Source organism: Amaranthus tricolor, chromosome 6, assembly GCF_026212465.1.
Source record: "Amaranthus tricolor cultivar Red isolate AtriRed21 chromosome 6, ASM2621246v1, whole genome shotgun sequence".
Lineage (NCBI taxonomy): Eukaryota > Viridiplantae > Streptophyta > Magnoliopsida > Caryophyllales > Amaranthaceae > Amaranthus > Amaranthus tricolor.
The window spans coordinates 30129010-30144957 of NC_080052.1; the positions used below are offsets into that span (position 1 = coordinate 30129010).

Genomic DNA, 15948 nt, shown 5'->3' on the forward strand with positions numbered 1-15948 from the left:
CACCTGTTTGCTACATTCTTAATGCCGATTGTATTTTTTGCAGTGTGATGTTTGTCGATTTTTCGAAGCTTGAACCATTTTTACCAACAACCTATTTGCTCTATTCTTAATGCCGATGGTGCACTTTTTGCAATGTGATGTTTGTGATTGGAAATCGAAGCGTGAACCACTTTCACTGATAACCTGTATTGCTGCGTTTTTTTGCACAAATGAACAATGCAGATGTCTTTAGGGGTTTGAAACTTGTACTCCCTCCTATTCATTGATTTAGGGACATTTCCCTTTTGCACTAATAATTAGGTGGGGTGGAGGACTACTTAAAAGTGGGTGGAAAACTCACTTTTTCCATAAAAGATATTGGTATTTATGTATTATAGTGTTGTTGTAGTAAAGGTAAATGGGTAAAAAAAATGACAAAAATAGAAATGGAACAATCATTAATTAACCCAATAAAGAAATGTCCCTAAATCAATAAATAGGGAGTATGATTTTTTCTTTTTTTTTAAATGATTCCAACTATTAATTTGCTAAGTTTTTATGAGTTTTAAACATTATGATTTTCATTACATTTATATTGTATAATCGGATAAAAATAAGTTTTGTATAGATTTAGTTCACTCTTAAATATTACACGCCTTTTAAAAAAATTTGCTCACTTTCTACTTAAAACAGTTGTTATACTCTTTAAATAAAGAGGTGTGTAATATTTTAGTATAGAATAAGTCCATAAAATATTTTTACACTTTAATAAATAATGTGATATGAAATGGCGTTATCTACCTACAAGTTCTCTAATTGGAAGGCATAGTGGGAGTGAATTAAAAAATAAAAATTAAATTGCATTTATCTATATCATTTAGATCAGCTCATTAACTATAATTATTGTATTTCCTCTATATTTTATTTGTATTGAAAATTTTCACATATTTCAAACAAACATTTATAAAAAACACATATGACAGTTATTAACCGAACTCTTCATTTACCTTCGAGTATTTGTTTTAGTTCCTCGACACTCAAAATAAGTGATTTTAGACCAAAATTCTATTTATTTTTTTTTTTCAGAATTTAAGACACTCGTGTGTATACATATGGGAAATTGTAAAGAAAGCATGGAACGTGCAGAAAAGTGGATGGGGCAATCATAGAAAGAAAGTGTACGCAATAATGGGGATGGATCGAGATGGAGATGCTAAAAATGATACTTCCAAATCCCATGTGCCAATTTTGATGGTGTCATACCCAACTGAGTTGGCCACATCTCACTATAAGTGGAACTCTTATGACTTATGAGTATCACAACATGCATACAATTTTGTAACCACCACTTAGATCTCTTTGCCCTAACTTTCCCTTAGAAAATACATCATGGACTCACTAACTGCATTATTTTTTTACATTTTCAATTATGCTTATTTCATTTTATAAATCACTTTCTTTTAATTAATTTTATTTATTGTAAGGTGTAAATTAGGTAAACTAATATGTATTGTAGGGTAGACTAGAAGCATGAATGATGTTACATGTGATTTATGTACACACTTGGATATCATGATCACTCTTTGATTAAGAAATTGTACTAAGTTGTTTTCGTTATATACATAATAATCACATATATTATGATCTTGTGCATCTATTCTTTGAAGAATAGGTTCCTTGTAGAATATTATTCAATAAAATCTAATTTCAAAAAGAATTATACTCCTTCTCACTACAAGAAATAGTCACAAGTACAAATGGGACAAACATAAAAAATTGTGAGTAAAAGTTGTAAAAATGAATATTTTAAGAGCAAATGAGAGAAACGCATGAATAAATATAGTCGATCAAATCATCAGGTTTAACACTAAATTGAAATCTGATTGTTTTTATTATCGAGTAGAGAGAGGAAAGACTGAAAAGAAAAGGCTATATGAGAATTGAATTCAAAATATTTTCTAAAAAGTGACAATTTCCAAAAATAAAAAGGTTGAACTAGTGTTAGTTGGCAAAGATGTAAAACAAAATCATTTATTTGACTCGGAACTAATCTAAATTCTCATCCAGGCGAAAGTGAATAAATCCCACTTCACAAACAAGATTAGTAGGACACCATAAATTGCGCCTACAAAAAAACATTGACAACGAAGGCGTCACCAATAATGGGCACAAAATGGGTTTTGGGTGGCAATTGGTAATTTGGTATTATTTTATCACAAATTCTTGTGAAAAACGGTCTTTTAGAAAGACCATTTTTAATTGGGTCGGACTATTATATATTTTTTAAAATATTATAAGTAGACATTAAGAATGATGTAAATAAACATTTAAGATATTAAAAGTAGACATTAAAGATAATGTAAATAGGCATTAAAAATACGGTAAGTAGATATTAATTTTTAATCAGATGGGCTTGAAATATGTCTTTTAAAGAGACGGTTTCTCAAGAGATTAGCTGTTTTTCCATACCAGTAATCCATCCATTCATAAATACTAAGTACCTTTGTTCTGATATAGCTCCTATAAAAGTATTTTTTGTACTGTTCGTTATTTAAATTTATTTTATATATTGCGACTAATATATATATATATATATACATATATATATATATATATATATATATATATATATATTATAGTCAAATGAGATGTTGTTTAAATCATCTAATCATACTTCCTCTGTTCTATTATACTTATTATTGATAGTGAAGTCTTCCACACAACATGTCAAAATTAGATATAAATATTTCAAAACTTTGGAAAAATATTTTTACAATCTTAAATTTTTAAGATTTTTCATTATGTTCAAGATATATATAATCACAATCGCATTAAAAAAGCATTAATAAATACTTATAATGAAATAGATAAGATATAATCTATGATCGGAACCTTCCTCAAGAGTTGACGCGTATTGACTCCTTTACACCCTATCCCACACTAGTCTACCATTTCTCATTCAATACTCTATTGGATTCCATTTTTATTACTAGAAGCTTGGACCTTTGGTAATTGGTTCGTTGCCTTTAAACCAACAGCTACAGCCGCCATTCTAATTTAACGATTAGTCCAATTAGTTGGCGTTCATATTGGGTCAACCCCCATTATTCTAAATTCATCCCATCAATTTCTACTATCTTCACATTTTCACCCCTTCTCCATCTTATTTATTCATATATTTGTCCTCTATTATTGTTTTACACTTTGCACTCATTATAATCTTAACCTAGTGGTATTTTTTAAATAAAATTAGTAATATATATATATATATATATATATATATATATATATATATATATATATATATATATATATATATATATATATATATATTATAGAGTGAGAGATAGGATCAAATAAGAAGGATTTTAAAATGAGAAGGGTAAGAAAGATTTTTGTTTGATTTTGTTTTGTTAATATATACAAAAAAAATACTATGTTATAAATTAAAAATTTTTTTTAAATTATTTCATAGTTACCTTTCTATGTAATATGATTACTTTTACAATTATGTGTTTTTGGAATCGTGACCATAATTTTTTTTCATTTTAGTGAAATTAAAGGGTGTAAATATCTTCTTACCCTTCTCATTTTCAAACCCTTCTCATTGGATTCCTCATATATATATATATATATATATATATATATATATATATATAAGCGATCAAAACTAAAAATATGTGTGCATATAAACTTAAAATGTGTACATATTTGGTGGCAATTAAATAACTAAACATTTGATAAAAAAATATACATACATGTTTATTTTAAGTTTAAAATTTTTATCCATACATAACTCATTAAATAAACAAATCAGGTAGGAAAGACTATTAGCATGTCGGATTAGCTTTTACTGGGACTATATAAGTAGAGTAATCTTACATTATTTAAGATGCTTCAGTGAGAAAATTTGTTTTTTTGCTGTTGTTTTCATTTTTTTAAGGAAAGGAGTATATATGTGAGAATTAAATTTATATTTTTTTCTTAAATATAATACTGTGGATTTATATTTATTAATTTTCATGAGCAAGCTGCAAGTATAGATGTTAAAACAATAAGTTATCACCACTTATTCCAAGCTTGTCGGATCAATTAACACGGTGTGCAATTTGACACCACGTCTTCAAAACTAAACGAAAAAATAATAATTCTCCACCATTATTATTGGCACTATCTTTTAATCTGTAATCGTACACTAGTGATTTTTTTTAAATAAACCCCGGCCATATAATAAAAAAGGGGAATTTCATCATATACATGTTAAAAGGTATGATTAAATAAACATAGTATAATAATGAATGAGTAGAAATCACACAAGTCCCTTACATAGTTACATTATTTCATAGAGAAGTACTAATAGTGTAATTTAAGATGCTTTTGTGAGAAGAAAAACTCTAAAACTTTCACTATAGTTTTGAGACAATTAATACATCACTAATTCTTAAATGAGACGTTCTCACAGTGAGATCATTTTTATTGGACTGGTCCAATATATTTTTTTTATCTTAAAGTGCTCACTTATGACATTAAAGTGATTACTTAAAATTTTAAAATAATTACTTTTTATGGTTTTAGAGTGATTACTTATAACCTTAAAACAATCACTTACGATCGTAAAGTAATTAATTAAATTAATGGGCTAATTATAACCTTAAAACAATCACTAATTATAGCTTGGGCCAGGGTTGTGATTTTCGACCAATTAACTAAATTGGTTATGTTTGGGTCATATGAGTTATGACCTTTTTATATATGACAACGCTTGAACTCAAATCCGACTCAATCTGATTTGTTTGACAGGCCTGATAAATTCTTATTTGTGCATGAACAATTTTTTTTTTTGAGCTGAGTAATCTGATCTGTTTGAGAGGCCTAGTAAATTTTATTTGTGCATCAATATTTTTTTTTTTTTTTTTTGAGTTGAGAGAATGAACAATGTAAAACCTTATTTAGAAGTAAGTAGATTATAAATACATCATTATTGATTGTATATACTGATGCTTCTAATCTTACTCTATACGGAGTACGACTTTATTTCCAAAGTAAAGTCGTGTTAAAGGGTGTATAATCAATAATAGAGAACAACGTGTAATGATGATATAAAGGGTGGAAAAGTTTCTTTTACATGTTATTTAGATGCTTTTGTGAAAAGAAACTTATGCTTTTGTCTTCACTAAATTGTTACATCTATGAATCTTCTCATCAATTATAATTTATTTAATTATATGGGAAAAATACATTTTACTCCTAACTTTATATCTACTAATACAATACAATAAACTTAAGATATTCAATGAATCGTACCTAATTAAAGATCAATATCAAGATTTAAACTTGAAATTAAAACACTAATGATCTTTTACGGTTTTACTTACTAAATTAATTACAATTTTTCTAACCTATGCACCTACATAAGTTTAGATAATAAATTTGATAATTATTTTGAATGTTTTTTATAGGAAGATATTTATTTTGCATTTAATAAAAAATATCTTATAAAATGTGCACAAAAATAATAATATTTTAGAAAATATTCTTAAAGAAATTAAAAATAGAAACCTGGTATAATTAACATTAGGAAACATTATATGACACTCCTATTAATTAAAATCCAACTTTATTACCATTAGAATGATAACACATTTTATTAAATTAGTGGCAAATATAGATATTAACATAGGATAAGTCAAACATTTATCTTTGTATGTGATCTTAACTCACTAGATAACTGAGGGTCATTCTTCTAACTTATGAGTCATATACTTCATATTATACACTGCAAAATCAATTTTATTGTAAATCAAATACTTACTATAGGTAGGTAGGTCTAAACCTAAATTTTCCTAATTAAAATTAACACTATATTTATTCAAATTTTTAATATTCATTATTTTTGCTCTAGGAGCAATAAGCATTCTAGAAATTCTATTAAGCCATTATAAAGTGCAAGAGGTTGAGGAACTAGTACACGGTACACCTAATCCTTAATCATGAAGATAGAACTTACACATGGATGTTGTTAAAAAATAAAATATACATTGTACTTGCAACAAGAAAGATAATGATGCAAATCAAAAATAATTTAAATTATGTACTTTAATTAAAATATAAAATACGAAGAAGAAAACAATTAATGAAAAAACAAAGGTTTAGCGGAGTGAAATAGGAATCAAATTTCGGGATTAGTGACAACCAAATTATGCTTATCAACAACTTGGAAAGCATATTCAGTAATCATCCGCATAAACATGATTTTACTTTTGGATAATTCAACATTTAGACATTATATTATAATTAAAGTTCTATAAGGATTATAAGTTTATAAATGTATGCAATATTTTTATTCATGAGATGCTCTCATATATGAGTTAAATATTTTCTTCGTTTTATTTATTTATTTGACTTTTTATGCAACATAATGCGTTATTTTGATAATTTATATATTGAATTATGCATAATTAAAATTTTAAAAAGTTGATATTATGAAAATATGCAGTTAAAAAATTCAAACAAGATCCTACTTAACTATATTTTCTTATAAATTAGCCAAAATATATTTTAAAATAAATTTAAACGATAAATAATATCAATATCCTAACAAATATTTCTGAAGTATGTATAATGTTACATGTCAAATATTTCCGTATAAAGCATTAAAACATTTTATATTCCATTATTTTAGAAATTTATCACAAAACTATATGTCAATTGATTTATGAATATTCAATTTATAAATTATAGGTGATTTAAGTAGGGGTGAAAAATCGATTTGATTTCCCAACAATAAACATTGTAGAGTATATATATATATATATATATATATATATATATATATATATATATATATATATATATATATATATATATATATATATATATATATATATATATATATATATATATATATATATATATATATATATATATATATATATATATATATATATATATATATATATATATATATGTATATGAGATTTTAAGTTTAATCCTTGCTTGTACAAGCAACATTTTAAACTTATTAATTTTAGGATATAAATGCAAATTAAGAACTTAAGTAATTTAATACATCAAACTTAATTAATTTAATTTAATTAATAGACAACTACTCGGAGACTAAGAGTACTTAGATGTGACATCATCAACTAAAATTGTTAAATAAATAATAAATTAATAAATGGTAGAATTTGAGCCCTGTCAGCTAGTTTAATAACCATTTAATATCCATTTAAAAGAAAATTAATATTGCCTAATCATCGATCAAGGCGAAGATAAGATGATAAAAATGGATGAAGTCAATATATAATTAGGATTTGAGAATCACAAGAAATATACTCTGATGGAGTTGGGATAATGTTGGAGTTTGATAAAATACTCCTACCACTACCACTATATACAAAATAAATAAAAAAAAGCAAATGAATATTGTTGTCTTTTGATGATAAAACTTGCAACAAAATAAAACTATCACAACTAAATAAATATTTTGAAATAAAAATATTTCTTCGTTCAAACTATGGTTATTATATTTAGATTTCAGATTTAATTAAATCATTTTTTTACTTTCACTATATTTTTTATGCATATATATAAAAGATTATTCGTTTATGTTGAATTTGTATATTATAAGATGTTGGTTGATAAAAAAGTAATACGAAAAGAAAGAGTTTAATATTTGATCAATTGCTGCTTGTCTTACAAAAATATTAAAAAAATTAGATTAATTATCTATACAAATTTCACATCAAGTGTGTCGTCATTTGATAATTTTGCATCTATATATCCCACTACATCCAACCTTAATGTAAGACTTGTGCTCATCACAATAAAGACCAACGTAAAAGGACTACACCAGCAACTAGGGGTATCTAAGTGATGAGGACATTAAGGATTAAATTTTCGCATTTTTTCATTTTATAAAAAGTCGTTAAAAGATTATTGATGAAATTAATGTTTGGATTTGAGTCAGAATTTGAGAGGTCTTATAGAGGGGATGGAAATCAATCGTAAAAACATTGGCCTGCTTATCTTATGTAATGTAAATATTGTCTCGCTATTAACTAAGCACTTGCCTTGTCTTGAGAATGAATGGAAACAAATGCAATTCCAAATGTCAATTGCCTCCTTAGCATTGACAATGATAGAGTCATAATGCTTCAGAAAGTTGACAATATGATCATGTGGACTTTTAGAAGTATGTTCATTAAACTGATTCTTCTTAATCATCTGAATTAAGAGATCCTAATTATAGTGATTTACATCAATGTCAAGCTTAACGATGCAAGAGATAGATAAATAAGGGAGCTTAAAATTTCTAGAAGACATCACTTTATATAGGAGAACAATATAGGAATTCATTATCATAATTCATACCAACTCTTTAGTATTCAAAATTGACATGGTATTGAAAATTTGTTTATGTCAATAAAAAGTTTTAGTAACTTTTTAAGAATTTAACAAAAAATCCCATAAACTAAAGGCAAATTATTGAAAATAATTTAATATTTTACTTATTTGCTGCGAATAATCTTTTTTTAGATTATTATTTGATGATTTAATTTGTGCTATATGTATTTGCTTTTAATATAATTTGTTATTTGAGCCACCACAACCTATCATCTGAATCACCACAACTTTAACTCTCTCCTCCCAAACCAAGTATGTTGAAAGTAAATATATACTAAATGTGGGATTATTAAAAAATAATTAATAAGTATGATTATACATAACAGATGAATAAAAATTTTGGAGATTTTTAACAATTTTCCTAAATCAAAAATTTTGATGAGAATTTATATTTTATGTGGAACAACCAACAACTATAAATTGTAAGTAATTATCAAATATATAATCTTAACTTTTTAAAATTTTAATTTAATTAGTAATAAAAATTAGCCACACACGTATCTATAGTACCATAAACTTTAATTAAACTAAAACTAAAAAAACATAATATGGGTTCACCTAGCCCACATAAAAAACATTATATTTATAATAATTAAAACATAAAAACCAACCAAAAAATAATAAAAAGTGTAGTTGACCTAAACAAAGTGTCCGTGTTGAACAAGACCGACATTACCGCCCTATAACCTACACATCAAGAGTACTATCCCACTTCTTCCTAGCAAAAACAAAAAAAAAAAAAAAAAAAAAAAAAGAACTTTGCCACGTGTACCTTTATTTCTAACGGCTATTTTTCATTTCCTATCATTTTAAATTCTGACAGCCCTTATGTTCCTAAATTTACAAATTTGCCCCCATATAACACAAAAAACTAAAATTCTGAAGAAAACGAGTATAAATCCATAACCGCCATAGTTGAACTAAAGATTTTTCTGGGTCCTTCGTCAGTAAGTCTTTAAATTACTACTCGTCCACATATCATTTTCCAAATAATTAAAAACTTCCCTATTTATTCTCTTTCTAAAAATTTGAAATATATTTATAGCTCTATTTTCAGTAAATTTCTAAACCAAACTCTTCTCTCCTTTCTTTCTTTCTTCTATAATCCTTATTTCCATTAGTTTTTAGAGTTTTATGAAAGTATTTTTAATCTTAAACAGATTTGAAAAGATTATCGGTTATTGAATCTCTTATTGTAAGTTTCTTTCTCTCTTTATTCGTCGTTTTTTTTAGGATTTTTATTTGCTAGAATTTATGCTCATTTCTGGTAAATTTGGTTGTTTTTGCAGAAAAATGGCGTTAACAAAGAGCTTGAGTTTTTCACTGAAAAGAAAAAGAGTACTAATTGATAATAATAGCTGTAATTTGGAGCTATTTGGTGCAGATTACGAGTCTTATTCTACTCCTTTGAAGAGATTTTGTAGTGGTGATGAGCAGTTTTTTGATGAGCATATTAGCAAAGAAACCTCAACTTCTTCTTCGCCTCGTGAAGTTCACGTAATTATAATTTAAAAATCTTGTTCTTTATTATTTTGAATTTATTGAAATGAAATAATGGAAATTAATTGATTTTTGTGGTTTAATTTGAGCAGTTTTTTGGTGAGCATATTAGCAGTGAAACGTCAACTTCTTCTTCCTCTCTCGAGAATTTGCCTTATGAAGTTCTGGTAATTATAATTTAAAACTACTCTTCTTTATTTTGAATTAATTGAAGTGAAAACAATGGAAATTAATTGGTTTTTGTTGTTTAATTTGATGTAGATTAAAGTTGTTTGTTGCGTAGATCATGACGACCTCAAACGACTAATTTTAGTCTCTAAAAGAGTTATGGAAGCGGTAAGTAAAAGATATTTGATTAATTCATATTTTAATTTCATTTTTGACATAGTAATAGTTGCTAAACCCTAAGTTATGGATTTAAATTTAATTCAGCTTTATTAATTCGATTTAATTGAAGTTTTGTTATTGTGTTCAATACTCGCAGACATTAGAAGCAAAAGAGTCTCATTTTGCTTACAGTACACCATCAAAGACGAAAGTGTTTAAAAATTCAATTGATTTGGTGAATAATCCAATGGAATTTGAAGAAACTGAAGCTCCAAATGCTCCAAATCAAGCTAGGAGAAAGTGTCGTTCTCCAATTGATCGAAAAATACTCGACAATATTGCAGTCGCATTGTTCTCTGACGATGAAGAGCAAGAACAGAGGTGGCCTAGGAGGAGCTTATTCATGTAGCAGTTGAGTTTTTCCAGAAATAATCCTTAATTTTTTTTCTATTTAGTAAGATACAATTAGAATTTCCAATGTAAGTAAATTAGGCATACAGTTTTTGAATTTTCTGTTAAAATCAAAATTTAAAAATAAAAAAAATTGTATAAATTTGGTTCACCATATTTTAGTATGTATTAATTAATAATAGTAAATATATATTACTGTTAGATTGATGCATATTAAAATAGTGTGGACTATATTTATACGAAACATGTACGGAAAATACATCAATTTGTACAAAATTAAAGCCACAATTTTGTTTTTATTCTTCAATAATATGGTCATTGAAGATATGAAAATATAATAGTTGCTTGTATCTTATAGTGTAATATAATTTTTGATATTGTGATGTTAATTATGGAAATTGTTTTTGTTAATTGAAAGATTTGAAATATATTCTAGGTTAACTGTTGATTCTAAAGGATTCTGTGTTATTGTATTTTGAGTAAATTATTAAATGGTGATTGTATAACTCCCGGCAAACAATGTGCAATGAGCATCTGCCTAGGAGGTAGACGAAATTTGATTCTATTTTTAGGTTAAGCATTAATATCAGTTATTCTGAAAAAATAAAATAAACTCAATTACAGATTCACATGTTAATTTTGGTAACATTCATCCTTCCTTCCACAATCTACAAAGATTGAGCTGCAAACAGCGTTTGTTTAGTCTGTGACATGTTTCCTTGTTAGTTACCAAACATTGGAATTTTCTAGCAAGCTTTCTTTGTTAAATTCCTAGGAATGTAACCGTAGTTTCAAATAATCATGGGGTCCGTATAATAAGTTAAATTCTATAGAGCATAGACAGGTATATTTTTCAAGAATTGAAGTTGAATAAATAGGAGTATAATCCTAACATAAATTATCAAATAAGATAGTCTTATTATAATTATTTATAATCATAAAGTAATTATTTATCATTTTAAATTAATTAAATAAATAAGCTAATTATATACGCTTGTATAATAATGAGATGGTCTCATTACATACAAAACTCGAAATTTTCATGGCATTTAGGCGTAACAAACAAGTCAACAATGATGACTCACGATGTTTCATAAAAGTATAAATATATATTTTAGTTTTTATTTTCTTTTAGTAGGAAATTTAAAATGAAATTAGTACTAAATAAAAGATGGATGAAAATGTGTATACATTTGGCAATGATAGACGATTTGGTAGAGATAAATTGATGTGTGACAATACATTGACATCCATACTTTAAGATCTGTAAATTGTTAACATTATAGCATGTGGTTCATGTATCATGTAGCATAGGATTCCCGAAAAGACGGTGCAAAATACTGCACCTTGATAAATTTAAATTGTATACGTAGAAATTATTTTGTTAATGAATGAATTGTCTGGTATTGTCCCCTTTTGTCCTGAATCAAATGGGAATCCCATTGGTATACGATGCCAAATTACAATTTACAACTGAAATATTGCGGTGATGAAGGATTATACATTATAATATAATATTATACTATCTTAGTTAGTTCTTATCATAATATTTATGAAATGTGTAGATGAGATAAAAATATAAGTTTTTTTTAGAGAAATAAAATATAAGTTAGATGTAAATGAGAGAGTTAAAAGAGGAAGATTGGCTTATTTTGAAGAAAAATTAAATAAGAAAATATAACAAACCTATGAGATAGACCGAAATCAATATAGCGAAATTTATATGTTAAAGAGGATATTCACTACAACATAATTTACTTTTAGTAGGATATATTTAGCGATATTTAATTTAAATGTTACTATTTTAAATTTTTAATAATCTATATAGTGGATTTATTGACATTTATTGGACTCTTTAGCAATATCAGATTTAGTGAAATTTCTCATAACTGTCACTATAGACTATAGTAACAATTATATATGCCACTAAGAGCTAAATAAAGTTTCATTAAATCACTTTATAGTAAAACTTAAAATAAAAACCAACAATTATTACATATAATTAGTGACATTTTTAATGTTACTAAATTTATGTCGCGAAAAGTTAACTTTGTTGTAGTGAGTTTTATTATTTTATTATTATTATTATTATTATTGGAGTAAAATACTTGACATTGGATAAAAAAGACAACTTCTATCCATTTAGATGCATACCATTTGGTAAGTATGAGTAGTTGTATTGTTAAAGTTTGTGAAATTGAAGATTTTGTGAGGAAAATAAGGGATTTCTTTTTTTCTTTTGGGAATTAAATAAGGGATTTCATCATAAACTAAGTGCACTAAACTTTCCATTAAGGGAAAAAAAATAGAAATAAGGGTTTTGCTAAAAATGAGGGAAGTTTTAATACCACTTTACAAAAGTGGATAGCCCATTACTAAGCTAATTAAGATAAAAGTTAGCCTATAATAGAAACAACTAACAAGTGGAAGTTCCACCATCATGATTCTTATCTCTTTGAAAAATAACTTATAACTTATTCCTTCACTATTTTGATATTCAAGACAATAGTATACATACAATTTATTTTTTAATAAATTTTTTATGTTATAAAAGTATGTTACGTAATTTATATTAATAAATTTTTTAAACAAATAAATAGAGTTATAGCCTACACAAATCTCTGACCTTAAAATTCCCGCGAACAACGAAAAAGAGCAAGGGCCAAGGAAACAACATTCTAAATTTAAGTAGGTGCACTTTAAGAAATCATCATCAGTGTATTCTGTTTATAAAATAGACACCTTAAATCTTAAAGTGGACACTTTGAATTTTGAAATGCCAATTATAACATTAAAGTGACCATTTTTTAAAGTGACTATTTTAAAATTTTTAGTTTTAAAGTGATCATTTATAATTTTAAAGTGATCGCTAATAATGTTAAAGTGAGTGACTGATTAGAAAAATGATATATATATATATATATGTTCACTTGAAATTTGACTTTACAGTATTGAAAGTAGTAAAAATAATCAAGAAAAAATCATGTCTCAACGCTTACTTACTTAAGTGGAAAAGACAAAATGATGGAGTTATAATATATTGGGTGATTAATTAAATTTGTATAAAATTTAATTAAGAAATTACGTCTTCACGCTTAATTAAATGGAATAGACAATATAATGGAGCTATTTTAATTAATATAATTAATTAAGTTTGTAGAGATGCTATCGCTTAATTAAGTGAAAGGACAATATAATGGAGCAATTTTGAATGGGTTGAAAGAGTAGTAAAGGAGATATTTAACATTTTGAACATGTGATTAGCCTTTAAGTTCAAATGCATGATCTAACCATTACTCAAAATTATATCGTTGTTAATTACTTTCATTAATATCTAACCATTACTCCCTTTGTCAAAAAAAAAAAAAAAAAACTCATTTACCAATTTTAGTCTATTTTATTAAATTAAACACTTTTCTATTTTTTTTGTTATGACTACTATTTCTTTAATTCTTTTATTTATTTATTAATTTAACTTGTTTGTTTCCTAAGTAAATTTATTCCACTTTCTCATAAAAAATTGTTTTCTTTGGGATAGAGTATCACTCATTCAACATTATTATTTTAGGACAATGACTCACTAGTTTCTTTAAACTTATATTTTCTTTTTTTTTTTGATTACAGGTAGGTTGAGAAAAGAAAAGTGCTAGGTAAAAATCCATCCTAAGACCTTATTTGAGAAAGACGGTATCTGTTCTAACTGAGATAAGACCCAATTCTATATGTGCATTATACATCTTTTAAATTTTATCTACGCAATTTATTTTTTTTATTATTACTAAATATATTAATTTTTTACTTTTTTGCTACTAATCCAAAAAAGCGGAGTAGAGCCTAGGTGTAGCTAGGGGCCCTTGTGCCAGAACCTGAATTGCAAGTTTGGCCATGCACGAAGGATGCGATCATCATAAATAGAAGGTTGGAGACTTGGAGTAGTGTTTAGAAAAGTCTAGAGAAGGCTATAAGAAATTAGATAGACTATAAAGTACATGCAATGATGACATTTGCTGAAAGATAGTTTGAAAAGTTTCAAGTAGATATGGGATGGTAGTACTTAAAAAGAAACCTCATGAAAATCCGCTAATAAAAGTTGAAATATATAAAAGGGATACTTGAGATTATAAGTTTATATAACATTTCTATAATATGTAATTTTAATGTGATATAAACTTATGAGTATGTAAATACTAATTGTACATTTGTACTAGCCATGTCTATGAAAAGATAATTCGAGATGATTATCGCTTGATACTAATTTGTGTTTGAGCTGAATTGAAGTATAATAATCTACATCCATAAAAATTTGACTTAACACTGACTTTTGAATAAATATATAATTGTGATTTTGTTTTACATTGATTCTATCTCAAAACAATTTAAGATCGACCAAAAATTTGGATAATCAACTTGTGGTTGACCCAAATTTGTAAAAACTTAACCACAATGTAACCAAATTTAAAATCAACTTGAACTTTAAATGAGTCGACCTGAATTAAACCAAATATAAGCAACACAATGACATGTGTCACAAATTTTTCCCATCGAAACTCTTACGACTAAAATAAAAAATATTTATTTCCATGTATATCAATATTCATGATAAATATAAAATATTCTCATCATAAAAATTTATTTAGATATAATATCAATGACTGAATTAACTTATTTCGTGTATTAGCAGAGCGAGTCAAACTAGTCCTTATAAAACAACGTTGGAAATAATGAGTCCCACATTGTATCTAGATTTATCTCAAACCAGCCCATTAAAAATTAATATTTATTATATTTTAATTCGTACTTACATTATTCTAAATGCTTATTAACTGTATTCTTAATGCTTATTTTCAGTATTTTAAATATCTACTTACATCTTTTTTAATGTCTACTTATAATATTTTAAAAAATATATAATGAATTGATCCAAATAAAATGATCATTAAGAGAGACCGTTCCTCACAAGAATTTGTGTTATAGTTCCCTTCCTGGCTGGGCCGGTTGAACAAAAGGCCCAACATTCACTTAAATGAAACCCAACAAATTTGTACAAGTCGGTTTATTTTACTCTTCATTTCCGTTAACTTCATTTATTACTCCCCAGAACCCTCTAATTGCTTCTCCTTCCTCGGGTAATCTTCGTGTTGTTCTCAAAATCTCAATCAGATGACTGCAATTTGGGTAATTTCATTTACTTATTAAATGTATTCATTTATATTCGTTTATTATAACCTGTTTTGGAATTGGGTGTTTCTTGATTTGGAAATTTGAATGAAATATTTATAGGTCTCTGCTAACTTTAGTTGTAAGACATGAATTTTGAATTTCTAT

The 15948-nt window shown here is 26.2% G+C and overlaps 1 protein-coding gene across 1 annotated transcript; it reads left to right on the forward strand.

Moving 5' to 3' along the window:
• The first annotated feature begins 9215 nt into the window (after nucleotides 1-9215).
• On the forward strand, nucleotides 9216-11034 carry LOC130814933 (F-box protein At1g61340-like). Its single transcript, XM_057681219.1, has 5 exons — nucleotides 9216-9580; nucleotides 9675-9882; nucleotides 9978-10052; nucleotides 10147-10221; nucleotides 10370-11034. Exons 2-5 carry the CDS (start codon nucleotides 9679-9681, stop codon nucleotides 10619-10621), a joined length of 606 nt encoding a protein of 201 aa, XP_057537202.1. The 5' UTR covers nucleotides 9216-9580; nucleotides 9675-9678; the 3' UTR covers nucleotides 10622-11034.
• The last annotated feature ends 4914 nt before the right edge of the window (nucleotides 11035-15948 follow it).